The sequence below is a fragment of the Neodiprion virginianus genome, chromosome 2 (assembly GCF_021901495.1).
Source record: "Neodiprion virginianus isolate iyNeoVirg1 chromosome 2, iyNeoVirg1.1, whole genome shotgun sequence".
Taxonomy (NCBI): Eukaryota; Metazoa; Arthropoda; class Insecta; order Hymenoptera; family Diprionidae; genus Neodiprion; species Neodiprion virginianus.
The window spans coordinates 11,933,118-11,954,099 of record NC_060878.1 but is presented as its reverse complement, the minus strand read 5'-3'; the positions used below and the strand labels follow the sequence as shown (position 1 = coordinate 11,954,099).

The following is a 20,982-nucleotide window of genomic DNA, read 5'->3' as shown; positions in this document are numbered from 1 at the left end:
TTATCGTTTATCTTACTCTCGATCGACTTATCATCATAAAATGAAAGTCTAACAATTTCCACAATGTTTTCTGTACCGTGAGGATTGGAAAATTGACTAATAACCATCACATGATTACCACTTACGATACTGTATTACCCGTGCATTTTGGCTTTACAGATTCTCATTTTACGTTATTGCAATGAACACTACGTAGAAAGTACCCAGTTTAGAAAAAAGAATACAAAAGACTCGGTCCCGTCTAAATTATGAAAGCTACTTTCAAGTTTACCTACACAAATACGGCGGATGCGAGTACAGCAGGCATTCGTGCCCCTCTCCACCGTGCGTCTTCCAACGATTACCCGTTTATTGAGATGATCGAGATGGCGAAATAATTCATAACACCGGTCACAGATAACGACACATAAACGCCTGGTAACCACTGCTAGTCTCCAGCAATCTTTTTCTCTGTCTCAAGTACCCCGATACGTAGCATCGCTAAGTGCACACCTCCGACCAAAAAGACTCTGTACTTTTGCTGCCATTATCTCAACTGCTGACTGTTTCTTTTTTTTTTTTTTTATTATCAACGTATAGTTATATAGCTCTGCAACGTGAACATGTTGCTCAGAATGAGAAACTACTGAACAAGTCGACCACGGGTCGAAACCCGTGATTACGCAAGTCGACCAGCCGTCTTGTGTTCTTTTGATGGCACAGAGATTTTCTTTCTGTCGCGAGCCTTGATAGGTGTCGAAAACCGGGAGTCCAGCTCTTCTGCACTTCTGTTACGATCCCGTACGATCACTCACACATAGCTCTGGCCAATCGGGTACATCTCAGCTGCATGCACACATTTGTGTAGTATAGCTTGACCTCGACGTGAACGTAGCGCGGAAGAGTTTTTGACCCAGATCTTCAGGTTTTTTTTCTTAAGAAAGGATGATTTACTTATTTAACCTGCATTGGTCCATATTATACACTCTCGAAGTCTGATTGTGAAAGAATTCCTACTTCTCATGAAAATACACCTGCGATAAAGAAATTGATTTTATTGGTTTATTGAATCAATATATGAGCAGATTTTCTTCTGCTCGTTAGTTTCACCAACTTGATCGAAACCGCGCGTAAACTATCAAACACGATGAGATTCAAATCGTTCGATCTTGTAAGGAAATTCAATTTCGAAACCAAGTAGATTTAACGCTTTGTGCTAAGAGATGTTGAATCGTAATATTATTAATTAGAAAGTAGTGACTATTGATCTAAATATCACTGATATCCTTTATTAAATTCACTACTTGACCTTAATTAGAATGTACCTGATATAAAAAAAACTAGAACTAAAACCATATTTTACAATTCTCACTTCTTCTGAGTTATGGAATCTCTTCAAACTTTGACAAATGACGGGGCTGTTGCTTGTGCTTGTGTGTTGACTCGAGTGAATATGAAATATTCTCGGAAAGACAAAACATACAACAGATTCTCAATGTATTTGAGGTTACGATACGCTACTGATATTCGAACTCCGCATGTTTGTGTTTTTACATCGATTTTTGAACTATTTTAAGACAACCCACAAACACAATTGCAAGGACCATCATTTCCCGAAGTTTGAAAATATTTAGTTACTCTGCGGGGAAAAGAATAAATAATAAAATACCATTTTCTCACTTCGTCGGCACTTCGACTTGCCCTCAAAGTCGAAAGACAGATCGAGGATGAGGCAACCGCGTGATTGAGGTAATTTTCACTATGCCTCCAGTGTTCTCGCGACTCTCTTCCTTCTCTTTTCATTCTCTCCCTGCTTCTCACTCTCCGTAATCTCCGGGACCTTTCCCTTCCTTTTCTCCCTCCCGCCGGCTCCTCTCCCGCGTCCCCCTCGATCAGGTCAGTGTACATCCCTGATCCTCGACCACGCGCACGATTTTACTCGCGCCTTCGAATATAATGGCGATGTAAACAAGCCTGATGCGCATGCGCAGGCTGCTGAATTCTCGGCCACCCGTCACGCGTAACGTATTGCACACCATAGAGCCGTGCGCATTCAATGGACATGGTGTCCTTGTTTTACACGCACCTATCCAGGACAACTCGATTCGTGAGTACACGCATGGAGCAATTGGGTTTCACCTGCAGAGTTGTAACCAGCAGACGACGTAACGTCCAATCGATCGCTCTTTATTTCGAACCACAAGGTTCGTGAAAAGTCCACGCGGTGATTCTAGCCGGTGAAAAATCATTACCAAAACAGAAAAAAACGCATTAGACTGCAGCAGTATCGAAGGTGGCCAGTATCGTTAATGACTGAGCAGCAAAAAATGGTCCTCGTCGGAAGCAGCTTTAATTATTTCCCGCTCAATTTACTCGCCTATCTGCGCAACCGTCCTCTTTCCGACCTACTTCCGGGTCGCACGGACTCGGCAGAATAACTTCCGCTATATGTAGAGACGGAATTTACAAAATTCTGCCATAACGGTGCGCATGATTCATGACAAACTCGAATCCAGCACTCTACTGTGAAATAATTTCTCAGTTACCTTGCTCTCTTCTGGATATTTTCACCTTCTTACTCCGCTGCAGTAATGGCGACCATAATTATCAGTGAACGTAATAAATTTTGAAGCAGCTTGCTGGCGGACGTTGATTTCGCCACCTGCACCGTGTACTCAATCTGCAGAAGACCTGTATTGCACGGATTTTTCCTATGTTGCTTAGACGGGTTGAAAAACGATCATAAACTTTGCCTGGTTGAGCTCTGTATACTCCTCAAGATTTTTTTTTTGTGCTTTGCAGCCGCGATCAGTTGACAACCGCGAGTTTTCAAACGAATTGATGCAAATATTTACTTCAACAGGCGGGTAATACATTATTGTACAGATAAATTTTTGGCTCTTCTAATCCATGAAAGTCTTTATTCAACAAAAATTAGTTTGCAATTGATTGCAAGATGGAAGTGTTATCGAAAAGTTTACTTCTCTTCTCTATCTTTAGAAAATTTTCCGACTCAGGATTGATCGTTGTCGTGTATTAAAAAAAATAAATAAATTGTAGTTAGTTCCGACATTGATATTTCAGTGTATAAGCCAGTTTTATTTGATTTGAGAGATATTTTAAGACGACTTGGAACAATTTGGTGTACGGTTTTCAAAGGCGAGCAGCGGACGGGGTATAAAATATATAAAAAGTATCGACCGAGCTCGGAGCTATCAACCAGCCTGAGAACAAAGGGTGAAGTCAAAAACCTTGAGATGACCGAGGGTGACTCGAGCCGATGAGGGGCGAGGTGAGGGACTTGGAGGGCGGCTGGCTAGACGGGTTTCCCGAAAACGTCCCGGTGCTAACAAAGAATGTCGAACCAACGGTCGTCGTGGTTTCCCAGATTTTTCTCTCGAGCATCTAATTCTCAAAATTACCTTGACTTTCACTTCTCGAAAATCACTTCGTAGCTATGATGAATTTTCGTTATTTTACTGTTTTCTAACAATAAGACTTGATTACATGCGAAGCATTATTCGCTACATTCACTTTATGTCAAATTAATGATTTCAATTGATTTTCAATAATTTCTACTTGTTTCTATCTTATGATTTGATTTTCCAACGTTCCAGATGATTTCTAATAATTTTTTAATCCGATAGAATTACAAGAAATCAACTAGAACACTAGAAGATCATTGAAAACCAGGAATAACATTGAAAATCAATGAAAATTAATCATAAAATATGCCAATGAAGTGTTTTCTGCAACACTTCCAGAAATTTTGCATGATTTCCAAGCCTAGCTTGTGATTTCCAACTGACACGCAATGATTTTGAATTATTTAAGTAGGTGTCCCAATGAATTCTCTGTAATTCCTAACACTAATAATTTATAAGGGGATGGTGTACTCGTGTTAAATCCGCTGAATGGCCAGATACCGAAATGGATATTGCAAGACATTGTCCTTCTGGCATGCAGCATCCTACGTTTAATTTAATTAATCCTACGTTTAAAAGCGCCATTTTGTAATATCCGAATTATTAACTGATAAGGGAAAATTCAATTTTATTGCTTTGTTGAAAAATGAATCTGAAAACCTGAATATATAATAGTAATTTTGCTCAAGTATAGCGTCACCTCGAAGTAATTCGATTTCATTCGATTAAAGAATGTGATCTAGCCGATGTCGCTGCGATCGAAGCCATTGAATTAGTGAAATCCACAAGTGAATGGCCCCTCGGGTGAACCCACAAGATCCTAGGGGCCGGGTGAACCACAACCTGTGGATGGATGTTGCTGCAGCGGGGATGGGAACACGCGGTCGGAGCGAAGACAAAGGAAACCTGCCGTTGCTCCTGCGTTGCCGTTCCTCCTGCCGAAGTCTCGTTCCCTGGACGCGGCGGTGTGTGTACTATTTTTCTGCGTCGAGGTACTCGCGTGTAGCCACACATGCCTACGGTGGCGTATAACGCGGAGGGATCTCCGTCGGGCAGCTGCGGCGGCCGTGGTCGGTCGGGGCGGGCGGAGTAACGCCCGGAGAATCAAAACAAACTGGCGGTGGAACCCTCGTGTCGGTGCGTCTGCGCCGTGTGGTGAGAGTCGGCCATTGACCCTTATGCCTCATACCGCCTTCGCACATCCACATGCGACCTGGTACCGATACTTGCCGGGGTGACTCGGGAATTCTCAAGAAAACAAACTCCCTGGACACTCGATCCTGCATGGTGCGCACCCCTCCCTCCTTGATTAATTCATACCACGGATCGCTCTTGCATTGACTACTATTTGCACGATACCTCATCTTTTGAGTGATTCAAGATCGTACGTTTTTGTCCCATTGAATATATCATGCTAAATACCTTCCTGTTAATAAATAATCGCATAAAATTATTAAAAATAATGTTCGATGAACCGGATTATTCACATTTATATGTGTAATTAGTTGAGAGAAGATTTGTAAATCTCTTAATGTACTACCACTTTATATAGAATTTTTTAGTAATCTACAGGACATCGTAACCTCTTTATCACAGAAAAATCGATTCGATCTTGCCCCTGCAACAATATTGGTAATCTAGCGAATTATTGTGAATTTTTTGAATCCTTGCAAAATTTTGAACACACTACCAAGTTTTTCAAGAAATTCCGTCTTATAGATATATTTTTATTTTGTAAGCAAAGACTTGGAAGAGCTGCAGTTCCTCGATAAAACTCTGTGTTCCTAGTAAATACGGTATTTTTCGATCACAATCGATTTCGGGGCTGAACCGCCCTAACGATAAATTGGACATTGCCGCACGATGTATTGATGCGATTGTACTCTGCGGTTTTACCGACCAAGTTGCGCAATCGGTTTGCGCGTAGGTTTGAATCACGTTTGCGTGCCGATTACAGTAAAAAATCTGAAGGAATCGCTCCAGCTTACAAGTTTCTCTCACAATCAAACGTGCTGCTACGCCTTACTTCTGGCTCATCTCTCAGGTTTGGTTGGGTTCGGTTGCGTTTAGTTGCATCGGATCAAGACGCTTCGGATGATAATATTCAGATGTTCCCTGTACCACAGCTGCACATGTTTCGTCCCGCGAGACACTTGTGAGCGTAAGGTCGTTCGACACGCACACAGCAATCACGCACGCACCAGGGCAGCAACCCTAGAACTGCGTCTCCGACTTTACGTACAGCAACCTGGCGATCAGCGGCACAGCTGTAGATACCCGTGCGTTCTTTTTTGTTTTTCCTCAACCTTCTGTAACACGCACTTATCATTTTTGTATACCTCTTTTGACATCTCGGAACCCGATTCTCTTGTTTCCAATTTTTTTCCCCGTCTCCTTCAAACTGATCTCATCAAGTCACGATTACAAAGAGTGAAAACGAAGAGATGACACGGACGTTATTCATTGTGCTACACACGTGACACACGTTCTTTGTTTCGAACCTTCAATCATATCTCTCGACGCGTTGTCCAGGTATTATTCACTGATTGGAGTCCTTATCGCTCCTCGATGTCGGTAATATTATCCTTCTTTCTTATCTAAACCAAAACATGTTGTACTGCGTTCGCCCGCAGTTTCCATCGCTCTCCGAATGTTTTAACAAATGAATCACTGTACGAATGGAACGTATAGCTGAAAATATCTAGTCATATGATTCAAAAAGTTCTACCCACTGTTGCTAACCTTACTTTGTCACAGTGTTAAACCTTTCTTCGAAATCAACGTTTCAATACAATAAGACTTGGAGCAGCTGAAGGGGATGTGAACCTTCCTGTTTAACCGATCGATTCAGTAAATCATAATTTTCACTATTTTTTTCTTGAATAACGAAATCTTCAAAATTTGAGTAATGTCAGGACGATGATTATGAGGAAAATTTTTGAAAAAATATCCAGTAAATACGAAAAAAAAATCCGACGAAGGTGGCAAAATTTCAAAGCAGTGAACTAGGCCTAAGGTCTGATGACGGTGCATTGACTCTGGGAGAGAAGGATTGGGCTTTTGTACGAACTACGAAGGCAAATGCAGGCTACGCGGACTCGAAGGAAAAAAGGAGAGAAGGAAAGAGAGAGAGAGGGAAGTAGGTCTGTGACCCCGGGATGGACGGCCGCCCGGCGCTCGCCGGTTCCCGCGTGACTCGCCAGACATCGCCCTCTGCGCCTTCGCGTCCTGCTGTCTTATGACGCCGTGCAGCCTTCGCATGAAGAAAAATACGGCTAAAACATTGAAAAAATGTACGTGCCCAGGCGCACGCGGTACTTTTTCTTGGTGAAAATCCTTGTCGTGACCTTGAGGACGGAATTTCGGACGTTCCTTTTTTACCGACAGATTGAGCATACCGTAACTTGTGCTTGTTTCTTACCCTGAACAATGAAATCTCTTCAAACTTTAAGAAATTATAGGGTTTATGATCATGCTTGTGTGTTTATCAGGAAAAGTTGACGGAAACACTTCAAATAACCGTACAGTTCATTCTCATTGTTTTAAGGTTATGGTACGCTGATGTACAGCGGAACCGCATATTTTTTCATCGCTTTTGCGTAATTTTTCGAATTACTATACAAACGTGATCATAAATTCTGTGGTTTCGTTATTCCTATACCTAACTATTTTGTTACTTAGAACAAGAAAAAGTGTAAAACACAGCTCGCTGTATTGTCGGTAACACAGGAAGCTCGTTTGAATCGCTTCGTGAGTTTTAGCGAACACAACAAAGCGATTGTTTGTAGCTGTACAGTAAAGTACATTATCGATAGCCCAATGTACCAGACCTCCGATCTCTCCCCATCCCGCCAAAAAAACGGAGCGTCCCACGTGTCTTTTCATGCAATACCCGCATGCCAAGCTTGGCACCCAGAGCGTCCTTAATTCATTTTGATAAGTCTATTAATAAACCAGCACTTGTTCAATGCCTGTCTTATTAAGATATTGTAATGATATAGGTGTAATATTATCTCGCCCTATGGTGCGGAAAATACCCTATCATTTAAAAAGTTACAGACGTAATTGTTCAAGCCTGGTTGCTATAATTATTTTTATATAAAACCCAGTCATTTCCCGGTTCTTAATTTCTCTTGATCATTGTGAACGAAAAAACAGAGACGTATTTTGTTTGACGTTTTCAAGACACCCAAAAATACGATCTTGCTCATCAGAGCTACCTTGCTTTGTAAAATAAGATCAAAAATTTTTGGTTGACAAAGAGAAATTAAAATATTTCACTAGAAAACGGCAAATTCTCAGTTTTCCGGTGACCAGTCAGCCTTGTCATACCATATGTTACGAATGTAACAAGATCCTATGACCTTCGCTGGGAATATTGACACTAAGCATTTTTACGTGGATTTATCTGTTCGACTCGGGTTTTACTTAATGCTAGCTACAGGTGACGTCAGCATTGTAACACCGATCCTGTTACGTTATACGCCAGGTCGCTTGTACCTTGGAAGCATACACATGTCTATTACAAACTAAAATCCGCTTTCTCGATACCAAATCTGAAGTCATGTTAATTCACTTGAGTGTATATAGCACTCCCTTTAAGTGTGATTTGCGGTATATTTCAAAATCTCTTCGATTCAAAACAGTTTTTCATATCGACGAGTCGAATTACAAACGAATACTATATACCTGTATTATTTACATGTATGCAGGTAGAAACAAATAGCGTATACGTGTAAGGGACATGACCTTAGCTATCTAAAACGAGACAAAGAAATTTAAAGTAAGGAAATAAACCCCTAAATAATCCACGTATCGCATCCATGTACCGACAAATTGGACGTTGAATTGTTGACAATCGAATGTTAATCGTATTTATCGATGGAAAAGTGAAGACAATATACCTTATAACGCGACCGTCTGAATGGTCTGATGCGAGTTTCCGAATTACTTCTGAACGTAGTAACACAATAGATTTTCGTTGTAGCATTCAGCAACGACTAATCAATGACGCTTGCTTGAAATCGATGAAAACTTGCTTACTTTTTCGGTGCAGTTTACAAACACCTAAATTGATGATTGGTAATAGAAAATGATATTTTATCTAAATCTGCTCTGATTCACTTCCATCACACAGATACTGTTTCATTCGTGATTACTATCATTGGCTCACAAATAATAATGCTGGAGATTTTTTAAAAGGTTTTTTATCCCTTTACCTAAGTTTTCGCTGATTGTGAGACGGTTCGACCGATTCCTCTATCCCTCGAAAGATATGCTTGGAATATATACATGGCGCGAAAAATGTGTCAGTCAGCTGGGAATGTCCATCAATGTCAGTTTCCCCTGGACTGAGAACTGGCTGTACTTTGTCCCATTGTTAGTAGCTGCTATTGCGCGTTCTCTTCCTCTCCTTCATTCCACCGTTCTAAACACCACGGACTTTGCCGCACGGCGACGACGCACTGGACTCGAACACCTCTAGTGGGAAAAATCGATGACCCGACCGAGTGGCGTAGGCGTCTCCTTTTGTTTACGTCGAAACGAGCGCCGGCCGGCTTTAACCGCTACACGAGGTGCACGAGGAGGGTGCGAGCTCCTCACGTGGTATTGATTCCCCACCCTCTTTTCTTTTCGATACTCCCTCTCCATAAGGGTGTCACATTACACGCAATGGTCGCAGACCATGTTGTGGACTGGCGACGTCGATTCTCTATCCTCCGCACAAGGCTGTCTTGAACACGGAGGTGAAAAATCTAGTTCATCCGTATTGGGTGAAAAAAGAATTTACTTATAATAAGAATAAGAAATTTTCGTGTTTGTTTCTACGATTATTCCTTTCCACGATGAAGTTCCGTACGCACTTATTTGAATCTTTACCTATCTTCTTCTCATCTCCGCAACTAATTATCCGAAAAAGATGACGTTAAGGGGATGTAACAGTTTACTTTTACCCATTGAGCTTTTTTCGAACAGTAGCAAATGTTGTGCGAAGTCCTGTAACCTGTCACTCCTCATTATTTCTAGAACACGAAAAGTCCCTCAGGTACCGAGAGTAGTGAAATTGTCAAAGGTTGCTGGGGTCAGTCAGCTAAATGAAGAGTTTTGAAGCTCACGATCAGTGCAACCGGGCGCGAAACGGTGCAAGGAGCTTCGATACATAAATTTCCCATTGTTAGCGACTTAATTAACATTGTAATTCCCACACGCGAGTCGGTAAATACAGGATCTCACCTCTTCCCCCCGTGCCCTCAGCGCCCTTTTGTTTACTTCAAAACAATAGCCATGGTTGGGTGCCTTTAGCAATCTTTGGTCGACATTAGTGCCAAAAATGCGCAAAAGTGACTTGATCAGTAAATGTGGCACTGTTATACGTACTAATAAAAATTCACGTACATTGCACAATATCTACTTTACATAAACTTTGTCTAGCGTTTTGCTTTCGGAAATTTTTTTGCAGAGCACAGTTACATGCCTATGTTCAAAACTAATTTTGTACGGTGTTCTAAAGATTACACATTTTAAATTCACTTGAATCAATCACTTAATGCCCCATGCGAACTCCAGTAAAGCAAACCAATAAATACTTTACGTGATTAGCCTACCTTATCGAACTAATTAGGTATAACTAGTTAACTTCAACGTGTCTTTTATTGCAGGCGCATCGCATGGTCTTCCAATGCACCTGGCCGGGATGTCTTGATATCCAAACGACCTGTGCTGCCATCGAGGAACACGTACGAAAACTACATCTAGGGTGAGTCTACATATTTCTTATTCACAATTTTAGTATTAGATAAATTTATCTTGAATAACGTTTTGTAACTGAGCATAAATTTAATGTCAAGTATTCATCGTCTACAATTTTGCAATTCAAACGGGTATCGATTACTCGAAGGATTACTTTCTCTGCGAAAAAGACTTGTAGCGACAGATCGGCATACAGTTACCATCTAGCGGAGCAGCAGCTTACCGTCCATTCTGTTGAGAAATATCGTGAGCTGTTTTCCAACCGCTTACGTAGCAAATGAACTTCGCGACTCGAATTCTCAGTTTTTAGGACTTCGAAACGCTAACATCATAATTTAATAATTCTTACTGTCATTTTGTTTGGCGTGAAATAGTACTCGAATAATAACGGGTGCTGAGAATGATTTTCCAACCGATGTAAAACTAAAACCGTATCCATTAGCATTCATTTTGATTTGGCGCCAGAATTTCAGCTCCCATATTATACCGTGGACATCGGCGAAGTCTGAAACTATTAAAATTTGTTTGGAAAGTATTAAAGATTCGAAAAATACGTTCAAACCCGAGATTTACTTTCTGTTGAAACGTATAATTTTGAAAAACTGGTAAATTCGAAAAATTAACGACGGAGCCAGGAATCGAACCTTGTATCTAGCGATGCTTTACCGGAGCCTTACTCCACTAGACCACCTAGCCGCCCTGACTCTGATGTCGTTAATTCCTCTCATCATGATGGTGATGTGATCATGATGGTGATGTGATCATGATGGTGATGTGATCATGATGGTGATGTGATGAGAGGAATTAACGACATCAGAGTCAGCGCGGCTAGGTGGTCTAGTGGAGTAAGGCTCCGGTAAAGCATCGCTAGATACCAGGTTCGATTCCTGGCTCCGTCGTTAATTTTTCGAATTTACCAGTTTTTCAAAATTATACGTTTCAACAATGAAAAATGCCTCGTGATTAATATTAATATTGATGATGCATATCCGCATTTCAATATTAGACGGTCATTGACTGTCTTACGAGCTTCGCATCAGAAGCGTAAGATTCCAAAATGTAAACACACTTACAGACATTCTTACAAGTTGTGCTCGAAGAGGAAGAACACTTTCTATATTCACATTTACTTTCTGTGCATGTTCGGGAAAAAATTTTCTTTACGTACAAATTATAGAATTGGTATACTCTTAGATCAGTCTATTAGCCGATTTTCTTGTATTTTATTGAATAAAGATCTTGAAAGTACTGAAAGTTTTTTTCTTTTTCTTAGCCCCAAGGAAAGGCAAAATGGAGACGACAACGAAGATGATGATATGTCGAATCACGAGGAAGAATTTTACTACACAGAAGTCGCCCTCGGATGCCACACAAGCTCTCCACCCACCATGTCACATCGGGACATGGCACGTCCTCCCCATGAAGATCCAGAGTATCAAAAACAATTGCGTCTAGAGGCAGTCCCAGTTGAAAACACTACAATGCCTATCAAAGACAGGAGCAACACGTTCAATGTTACTCCCTCTCCGGTAATTATCCTTGAAAAATTGTTAAAATATTATGAGTAAGGCAGCAATGTTCGTACATAATAATTCTCAAAATGCTTCTCTCATGAAAAAGCATTTCTAAATGTTTTTGAACAAAACACTGTAAGATTCAAAAAGCTTTGACAAACTCTGAAAAATTCTTTTGAATTCTGATTACTTGTGATCAGTGATGGGTGAAATTGTAATTATTCAATCACAAATAACAACATATAATATAATTTGTATTTGATCTTCTGCTGATTATAATTGAAATGCATAATTTAATGAATTCCGAATTGTAATTCCAATTTCTTTACTGAAACTTTGAAATCTTTGTATAAAATTTCTTAAAGTGTTGGAATTCAAAGCTTCTAAGATGTTTTCCAAATTTTTTTATACATCCATTTACATATGAAAAAGTACTTCGAAAAATTTTTCCACCACGAAATTTGTATAGGCGAATTGTAAAATATTTACCACTGAAAAAAAGACAGTGTACAATATATTTGGTGTTTTGCTTACAGAGTTCTCCTATAAAGCACATAAAGTTATCGCCAAGGACTCTGCCCTCTTACATGCCGAACAACGGACTTTTGGCCGTGTCTAATAAAATGCCAGCTTCTCCTCGCCGGATGCGCGGAGAGACGAAAAAATGCCGCAAGGTGTACGGAATGGATCATCGTGAGCTCTGGTGCACACAGTGCAAGTGGAAAAAGGCTTGTAGCCGCTTTGGCGATTAGGTTTACACTTACTTGCCACGAATAACTGGTCTCCAGACATGTCTTATTGACCCCAAAGTTTGCCAATGTTAGGTTCGGCATGACTGAACTTCCTTCCAAAGACTAACTCTATACATTGACTTAAAGACATTATACTGTCAGGTACAGAGCAATTACAGAAAAGTATTCTATTTATATTATTTTAACAGGTGGTGAAATCAATTCTTGATTTTCATCAGAAAATATCACACCGTTTTATATATGTGAACCAAGTTTTATTAATCCCATGACGGATTGTAGTCGTCTCGAGGCTGGTCCTCTCGCATCGCTTTTACTGAAACGGCTTTTTCAGTTTCACCATTTAATTTGTACATAGTTAGACCTAATTTCGATTAAATTTTAGCCTAGCAGAATCACTGCTACTATTTTCACACGATCGCGTGTAGGTATAAAATAAATAATATCGAATTAATTGATATCAAAGAAATATGGATCAAAATCTATACAGCTGGTCTTGAAAAAATTCTCTAACAAACTTTTACAATATATATGTATATATGTGTATATATGTGTATATATATATATATATATATGTGTGTGTGTGTGTGTGAGGAAATATGCGTTCTAGTCGATATAAGACAAGATGGTTGACTAACAATAAGTACTGTTAACTCTTTGTTCCTGACACTTGAATCGCACAAAGTACTAGACAAATATTCACTGTACAGTTAAATGGTGTAGTACTATTTGCAGCTGAATCAACGCAAATTTTTTATTGAACCAAGGTCTGGTATTCTTAGGCCTTGCGCGTTTTTATCTGTGATTCAGTTACGTCGTGGAATGATTATTTCTGTTGACATCACTGAAAGCGAAATTTTAATTGGCCAATCATAAATTACAAGTGTAACTTGCAATTGAAACGGAAGCAAAATAGAAATTGCATTTGTAAAACATGTGATTTGTATTTTTTTCTAATTATAAGATGCAGATGTAATCTGTTGTTTATTTCGTACTAATTGCAAATTCCACATATAATTTGTAATTGAAATTTAATGTAATAACAAATTGTAATTAAGCGATGCTCGATTCTGCCCGGTTTTGCTCGGTATTGTATTGCTGAAATATAAAGAACAAAGGCTTTGGAAAATTGAAATAAGTGCATTGGACAAGAACTTAGCATTTGGCAAACTGTAATGGGGTCCCTTTGTGATAACTTCGTTACAAGAATAAAGTGTTCAGGAATAGGCAATTATGGAGTAGTAGCGCTCAGTGCGGAAGCTGGCCACTCCTGGTTCACTTAAAAATATCGTTCAGGAAATGGTGTACTACAGAGATCAGATACTATCACTTTGGATTTTGGAAGCATTATTAATTGAAGAAAATGAATTGGATTAGTCTGATTAAATAAAAAATAGCAAATTGTGATATTTTGTCTAAATTATTCAGGTTCTAAGGGACGGGAAAAATAAAAAAATTAATAAAAATAAAAACGAAAAAAATTGAAAAATTAATTTTATACACCGATCTATACTGCCAGACAAGTTAGTTAAAAAAAATTGTTAAAATTTCGTAAGGTTGCGTCTTATAGGTCGTTATATAGTCCAACTTTGGTAGCTGTTACTGTTTGACAGCTGTAAGACTATTTGCATAAGCTCCAAACGTCGGCAGCATAGTTACCTTGGCCACAAAACTTGATGTGATTCACCCGAAAATGTACAAAATTAGAGTTTGAGCAACATTTTAACACATTTCTTCAGAATTATTTTCATATCATTTAAATAAATGTTTTATTTTCGGTTTTTTTTTTTCAATTTTTTCTCAGGATAAGACATCACCTGCATGTTTTTGCTGGTGTTTTGTTTACAACCATGTGTTAAGCTTGCCTTGTTCCTCTTATTAAACATATCTTTCAATGACAACATTTTGTAACCTATGGGGTTCCTAAGTCTCAAAAATAATTTTTCATCGATGTTTCGTTTTCTGCATATTATTGTAGTCGGGTCCATTATCTTTATTTTCATTGATCGACGAAGCCGAAATTCGCGAAATTAAACAAATTATGAGCATAAATTTCCAGTCCCGCTTCGCCGTAACGCGATTGTTTTGCCACTCGAAACCACATTTTCGATAACTCATCACGATTCCATCAAAACCGCTCATCCGATTACTTTGAAATTTATACACGACTTTCATATGATTATGGAATATTAACCTCCTATGGATCGAATTTAATATCCGTATGTCTGTTCAACATATACAGCTGAAGACACTGCTGAAGTCTAGAAAATATGACTTAGCACCAAAAAAAAAAAATCATAACTCTACTAAAGTTAACTTCATTGATAATCGGTTCCATATATAGGAGGATAGAGGGTACCTTAGCCTTTTCAACGATCTTTCGTTTTCGTTAGTCAGATACTTCGTTTGGCTTAAAACATGGTTACCATTTTCAACGCAGCTTTTTGCATACCATGACTTTAGTGGCCATAGCAGCCACAGATTTTAATGTTACGAAATAATTTTTTTTTTTTTAATTTAAGCTGAAATTACATAATTCTAACTCTGATTTGCTCAATTTTTTCCTTCCGCTTACTCCTGAACCCATACAATTTTAAAACTCGTGAACGTTATAAAACGCTCTTGGGTTAGGAACCCTCTTAAAACATGGTTATAAACAAAATGTATTGTATACCAAAGTTTTCTTTAGAGAATAACTCATAATTCATTTTTCAAATTATGCAAACAGTCTGTAAACTATGTTGTGTAACATATATTATTAATATGATGGATTACACGATTTTCCTTGTTGAGAAACGTAAATTACAGCGAAAACTTCATAATTGTTCCATTTGCTTTGGGGCTATTCAACAAATACATTCGTTACATTCGTTGTTTTGGACGATTCCCGCTCATGTAACAGTGGTTCGTTCAATGATACCCCCCCCCATAATAGCGCGTCATACATTTTTTTGCAATTTAAATGTGTTATCCGTTTCACATTGTTCCACTGGCACGAACGTTGTTTCCGCAACGCATCAATAGAAAAAATTAGTTTTTATTACTGCCTAATACAGCTCTGTGAAATTTTCTGTTTCTTGAAATTTTCCCGTCCAACGCTCTTTAGAGCAGGATTAGTCGAGTGGAGGCAGCAGGTCTTGCATTACAATATGCGAAAATTACAAGTTAGATCCCTCAATTTTACTTTCGGATCAGGAAAAATAACTTAACATCACGAGAAAAGTATTTCAGAAGTGTCAAATCCCTTCATTCTAGTTCTGTTACATTAAACGAATGCAAATAATTGTGAATTGAGATAAGGTAATATTGTTGATTTGTTGCAAGAACTCTATTTTATAAGGAAAGTATCCAGCCTCTCCGAATCGTAGATTCTATCGAAACTTCTACAAATGTTTCTTTGGCTAAAAATATTGCGCTCCTGATAGGTTTCATTTGATGGACCTTTCTTTGTTCAATTTACAATAGATCTGATCGTTGAGAATTCCAAGTTACCTCATTAATCCTCTGAAATAATATATTCTATCCCATTTGGAGATATCAAATCCTATTGTTGAAATTTTTTTTTCTTCATCTTATTATTGAAACTTGATGAGATGTAAATTAAAATTAATATTCAAGTCAAAAATACGTACCACATTTCGCTTGTTACGATATTTCACTCACCAAGCTGCTGACATAATCATTTGTAACCAAATTGAAAAGAGGTCCATCAGACCAAACTATGCAAACTCAAACTTCATGTTTTAGCCTAAGGAGACGACCCTAGAAGTTTGAGGAGGTCTGATATTCTCCTTGTTAGTCAAACAAGTAAGATGATTATTTGGAGCGAAGCTCTCTGGAAGGCATACTGTATTATTGTAAATCACTAATATCGAAAACATCCGTTGATATCCTGTTAATAAACAGTGTTTGGATATCATTGATTGTCACATACACAAAGGTTTTACTACTGATGATCACCAACGACTTACATTTGTAAGTGTACATGTACATTTGATTGTTTTTCAAATTATGACAATTGTACTTACTCCAACTTCATCTGTCATTTCTCGATAATCAAGATGTAAGCTGTTTAAAATAACGTCGATGTATGTGTAAAGCGTTTATATGACTCTACACGAAAGGTTTCAAATGCCAGAAACACTCCGGAGTCAATGTGCAGTCAGTTTTGAACGTGGTTCAACTGACGGTTAAGTGCACGGATACATAACGTAAACAATGACAACCTTAGATTTTAAAACTGTTTAATTTAATACAAATTTCACTGCACCTGGCTAACGGATACGAAATATCCGAGGTCAGAAAATATTACATGGTAGTAACGAACTCTATGTAATAAGAAATAATCTTAAGAGACATTTTTTCGAGTACACTACAAAGTATAATCGTCATCACCAACTTTACTTAGGCCCAATTTGTACAATAATAGCAATATGATCAGCATAATACCTGTAAAATACTATCATAGCTCATAGGATATATTAACTGATTGAATGCAGAACTATTTTACTATTCGGAATAATAAACAACTAGAATACAATGCCTAAGTACCAATGCGGTGAAAATAAATCGGCTGGAATCCTAAAATTTAAACATCACACAGATTTTCGCTTGTCTAACATGAATAACGCGAAAACTTGTTTTTCAATTCAATTCAATCATCTTAAGTAAAGATGTAGCGCTTTGAATGGATACTTTGCTCATTCTCTGTTTTTTTGAAAACGTATGTGCACATCAATATCCAAGATAATTGATCGATTGCACAAACAATTTATACGTTGCAGCTTTGATTTTGGTGCTACCAAATAATTTATCATCGCAATTTAGCTGTAATCAGATCAACTGAGCTTTAAAATATTGAGGCCTATTTGACCACATTCCGAAAAAAAACTTTATTTGTACTATCAGTATGCAGTCATCAACTTGGCTTCTATTTCACAATTTTTTTTTTTTTTTTTGCAAATGCGGTGAAAATCTCTGAAATATCCCCCGAGAAATTCTGAATTTGTTTCGTAAATTATAACTTTTGAAAATGAATCGAAGAATTTTAGTGAAATCAGTCCGTAATATTCAATTTCGGAGAGTTTCAACTAAAATTGCTGGAAATTTTTTTACTAGAACTGTTCACCACACAATAGATCAGTGAAAGAGAAAAAGATACAGATGCCTAACTGTAATATCAATTTTACTATCAGCAGGATCTCTTTATACAAAATAATTTCTCACAGTTACATTATGCGAAAACTGTCCAACTCAAACGGTCGCTAAAATTTTTTATTTTGTTACACGATGCTGCAGACTTAAGCGAAAAAATTGTTTCTTGAAAGTACAAAGATGAACAATTGTAATATAATTTTGGTTGGTTGGGCAAGGATATTTTACACATCACCAAAATGAATTTAATGTTACATAATTCGTAAGGTCATAGTTCATAGCAGCACTAATACTTTGCTGTTTCTCCGACAGTTTTATGCTAGATGTGCAATTTATAGCTTCAATTTAATCATTTGGAAAGTAAGAAAGAAAAATTATATCCTAATATCAAAATTCTGATCTAGCATAGCAGTATTCCGCACTATAAATAGAGTAATAATATGTTACGATAATAAGTGAAAGAAAATTAACAGCGGTAGAAATAATCAGATGCCCCAAATTTGAATACCACATGACGTCTATCTTCCTGAATTCCCCCTTAGTAAGAATTATAACGTAATTGGGATTCTCAATTTGGAGATCGTCACAGCAACATGGCGTCGAAGTCGGTGAACAATTGATCGTTTTAGGCGAATTTAACAAATACCAGGGCACAAAACGCTTCGTGCAAGCCGTTGACCCGTCATTTTCTGATATTGAATCTATATAGCGTAAAATATCCGGTGAATAACCGCTTTTTAATTACACACGCCGGCTGCTATCGTTGCTGTGGTATGTTTAATGCCGTCAGATGACATCTTCTAAATTTGAGGATCCTAATTCAATTCAAAGGAGGAACAAAAGGAATAACGAAAAAACATATGGCCGGGACATAACATACAAAAACGATCTCATCAATTTAATGGAAATGCAACTTAGGTACAGCAGACTAAAAAAATTTCATACGAGTTACAGATTTTATGAATTTACAGATTGCAGGTAATTCTTTTTTTCTCATTCGCGCTGACAACTCATGCACTACTTTTCGTAATTTTTGATACCCACGATTGAATGCAACACGTCAATGTAATCTCACGTCTGATAGGTACAGTAAAGCCACAGCGTTGTTATCAAAAAACGAGCCTAATTTTGTAATTTTCGAAGTATAATTCAACTCGCATGAAATTTCTTTTTGGTCAAATTACACAAAGACATATGAATATATATTTATCGTATAATGTTGTATGTATAAAAAAGTAAAAACATGTACGATTATATTAGATATACTTCGATTATATGCCGCAATACTCTGCGTATATTAGAGTATAATGAGGTTTAAACGATTGATAATCTTACCTGCAGTGTATAAAACAGATAAGAAATAATCACAAGAGGCAATAGAAAGCAACTAACAATAAGATCTGTAAAATTCATCTGAATATGCGTATTTATGAGTCGCTGGACGTGGTATGAACAAATATATTGGGATCCATGTTGCAGACGTGGTCTGGGCAACATGGCATCAAAAGGTGTAATCAACTGAACCCGTTGGACGGATTTTCCAAATATCAAAGCTCAGAAATTTTCATGTAACTTGTTGGAATTTCATTTGACGTAAAGTAAATTTACAGTAAAATATGTGTCAAAACACACTTTCGTAATTCAATACGAGACTGTGTTGATAACGCAGATCGCATTTTCTGGATTTAAGGGATGCCCTGGTCGACTTCGACGTTGATGTATATCTCAAAATATCGACATCCATGTTTCTCACACACACAAAAGGGTTTAACAGCCGCATTGCATATGCAATTATGAACAAAAATATTCCAAAACATTTTCACTTGACACCGATGTAAAGAAATGTAATGAATTCTATGAAATCGCAATGGTAAATCTGTACAATCAATGCAGTTTCTTTAATGCTGTATCAAATGAAAATGTATTGGATTATTATTGTTCAGAATTGTGTATAGAATGGGGCTATTGAGCACTTTTTTGCGTTTGAGATACGTGGACTTCGATATTTGGAGATATATACGCCAGCGTCGAAATAGACCAGGGCATCCCCTTGAGGATCCCAATAACAAACCACGCTAATGGACGAATAGATGCCTTAATTATGTAAAACAGCACAATGTTTCTTGTAATTATTTTCTGGCTATGACGAAGACAGCTGAGACGGTTTAAAGATACGGATTGTGATGTCACGAAGACTTAAAACCCGGCATACCTGTTCGAAACCGAAATTTAACGGAAATGCAATATTTTTCTCGATTAGTAGAATAAATAATGAAAAACATTTTCGAATGTACGTAGGTTTTCGAAGTTTGACTGAAAGAATTCAAAGCACAGAAGATCATTATGATAATAGAATTTTATCGTTGGAATTACATACACATGTTGATAATTTGGGAAACTTTGTCTATCTTTATTCCGTATTGAGTGCAGATATGTAGTTGAAAATGCATAATAATATCGATCAGTATAGAAATTATGATATAGTATGTGTAATAAATATCAAGCTATAAGCTTACAAAGGATTTTATGTTAGTGTTAGTTATGTAAGTAAAAGTTTTATTAGATATAAATATTGGTATGATACGGTCGTCAGAGCTCGTTGTAATCTGAGACTGCGATTTCTGTATTCACCTGCAATTATGAATGAAAATATGTTCTTTTACCAGTTGTTCAAATTGTAAGCAGGCAATTTTTTATGGAACATTTCCTATGTTCCCAAAGTAGTCAATCTTTGTTTCATAACTGGATTTGTGAAGTGTAACTGTGCCGCGTATTTATTGAAAGAAAAGAGGACAAATAATTAAGCAAACGTGAAGTCCGTCTTTTACTATTTCGTGATAAAGTGAACGCAAGCTGCCGAATATATGGCTTGGTAGTATTTTTATCTAATATTTATGAAGAGAAAGATTAATGTATTCATAAGTTGATTGATATATATATATGCGATGTATTCGTGACCAGGGAAATAGATTGAACCATGTTCAACCGCAAATTAGTTCACACATAACCTCAAAAACGTCACCTCACCATGTGACATATTAGATTAGTTTTAATTAACTGTAACGCGAAACAGTAACTATTCTTACTAACATAATTTCTGTAATATAAATTAGAATGTCCTCTTAAACATTTTTTTATAATATATTATAGCCTGAAGATGGTCGGCGGGGCCCGGCCGAAACGTCGAAAACATGTTTCTTTAATCAAATAAACAAATTACGAAACTGACCGGATTTCGACTAAACATGGTTCAATCTATATATGGGCTATTCCGCGTCAACCGGATCAGTCATCTCTCAGATATTTTTTTAATTTGGCATGTGGATTGTGTGGGAGGAGTTAGATTTTTGTGCCAAAGCGCGAATCTCATAATGCAAAATTCGATTTTTTATTAACAATAACAAATTAGAC

General features: G+C 37.6%; 1 protein-coding gene across 3 annotated transcripts in view; it reads left to right on the top strand.

Moving 5' to 3' along the window:
• Positions 1 to 12,988, top strand: part of LOC124298190 (zinc finger protein 395) — an 84,689-nt gene extending 71,701 nt beyond the window's left edge. For all 3 annotated transcript variants that reach the window (XM_046749879.1, XM_046749881.1, XM_046749880.1), the window contains exons 5-7: positions 10,064 to 10,161; positions 11,428 to 11,683; positions 12,205 to 12,988. In XM_046749879.1, coding sequence (XP_046605835.1) covers positions 10,064 to 10,161; positions 11,428 to 11,683; positions 12,205 to 12,420 — 570 coding nt within the window. In that variant the 3' untranslated portion in view covers positions 12,421 to 12,988. The remainder of the gene's footprint in view (positions 1 to 10,063; positions 10,162 to 11,427; positions 11,684 to 12,204) is intronic.
• Positions 12,989 to 20,982: the final 7,994 nt, after the last annotated feature.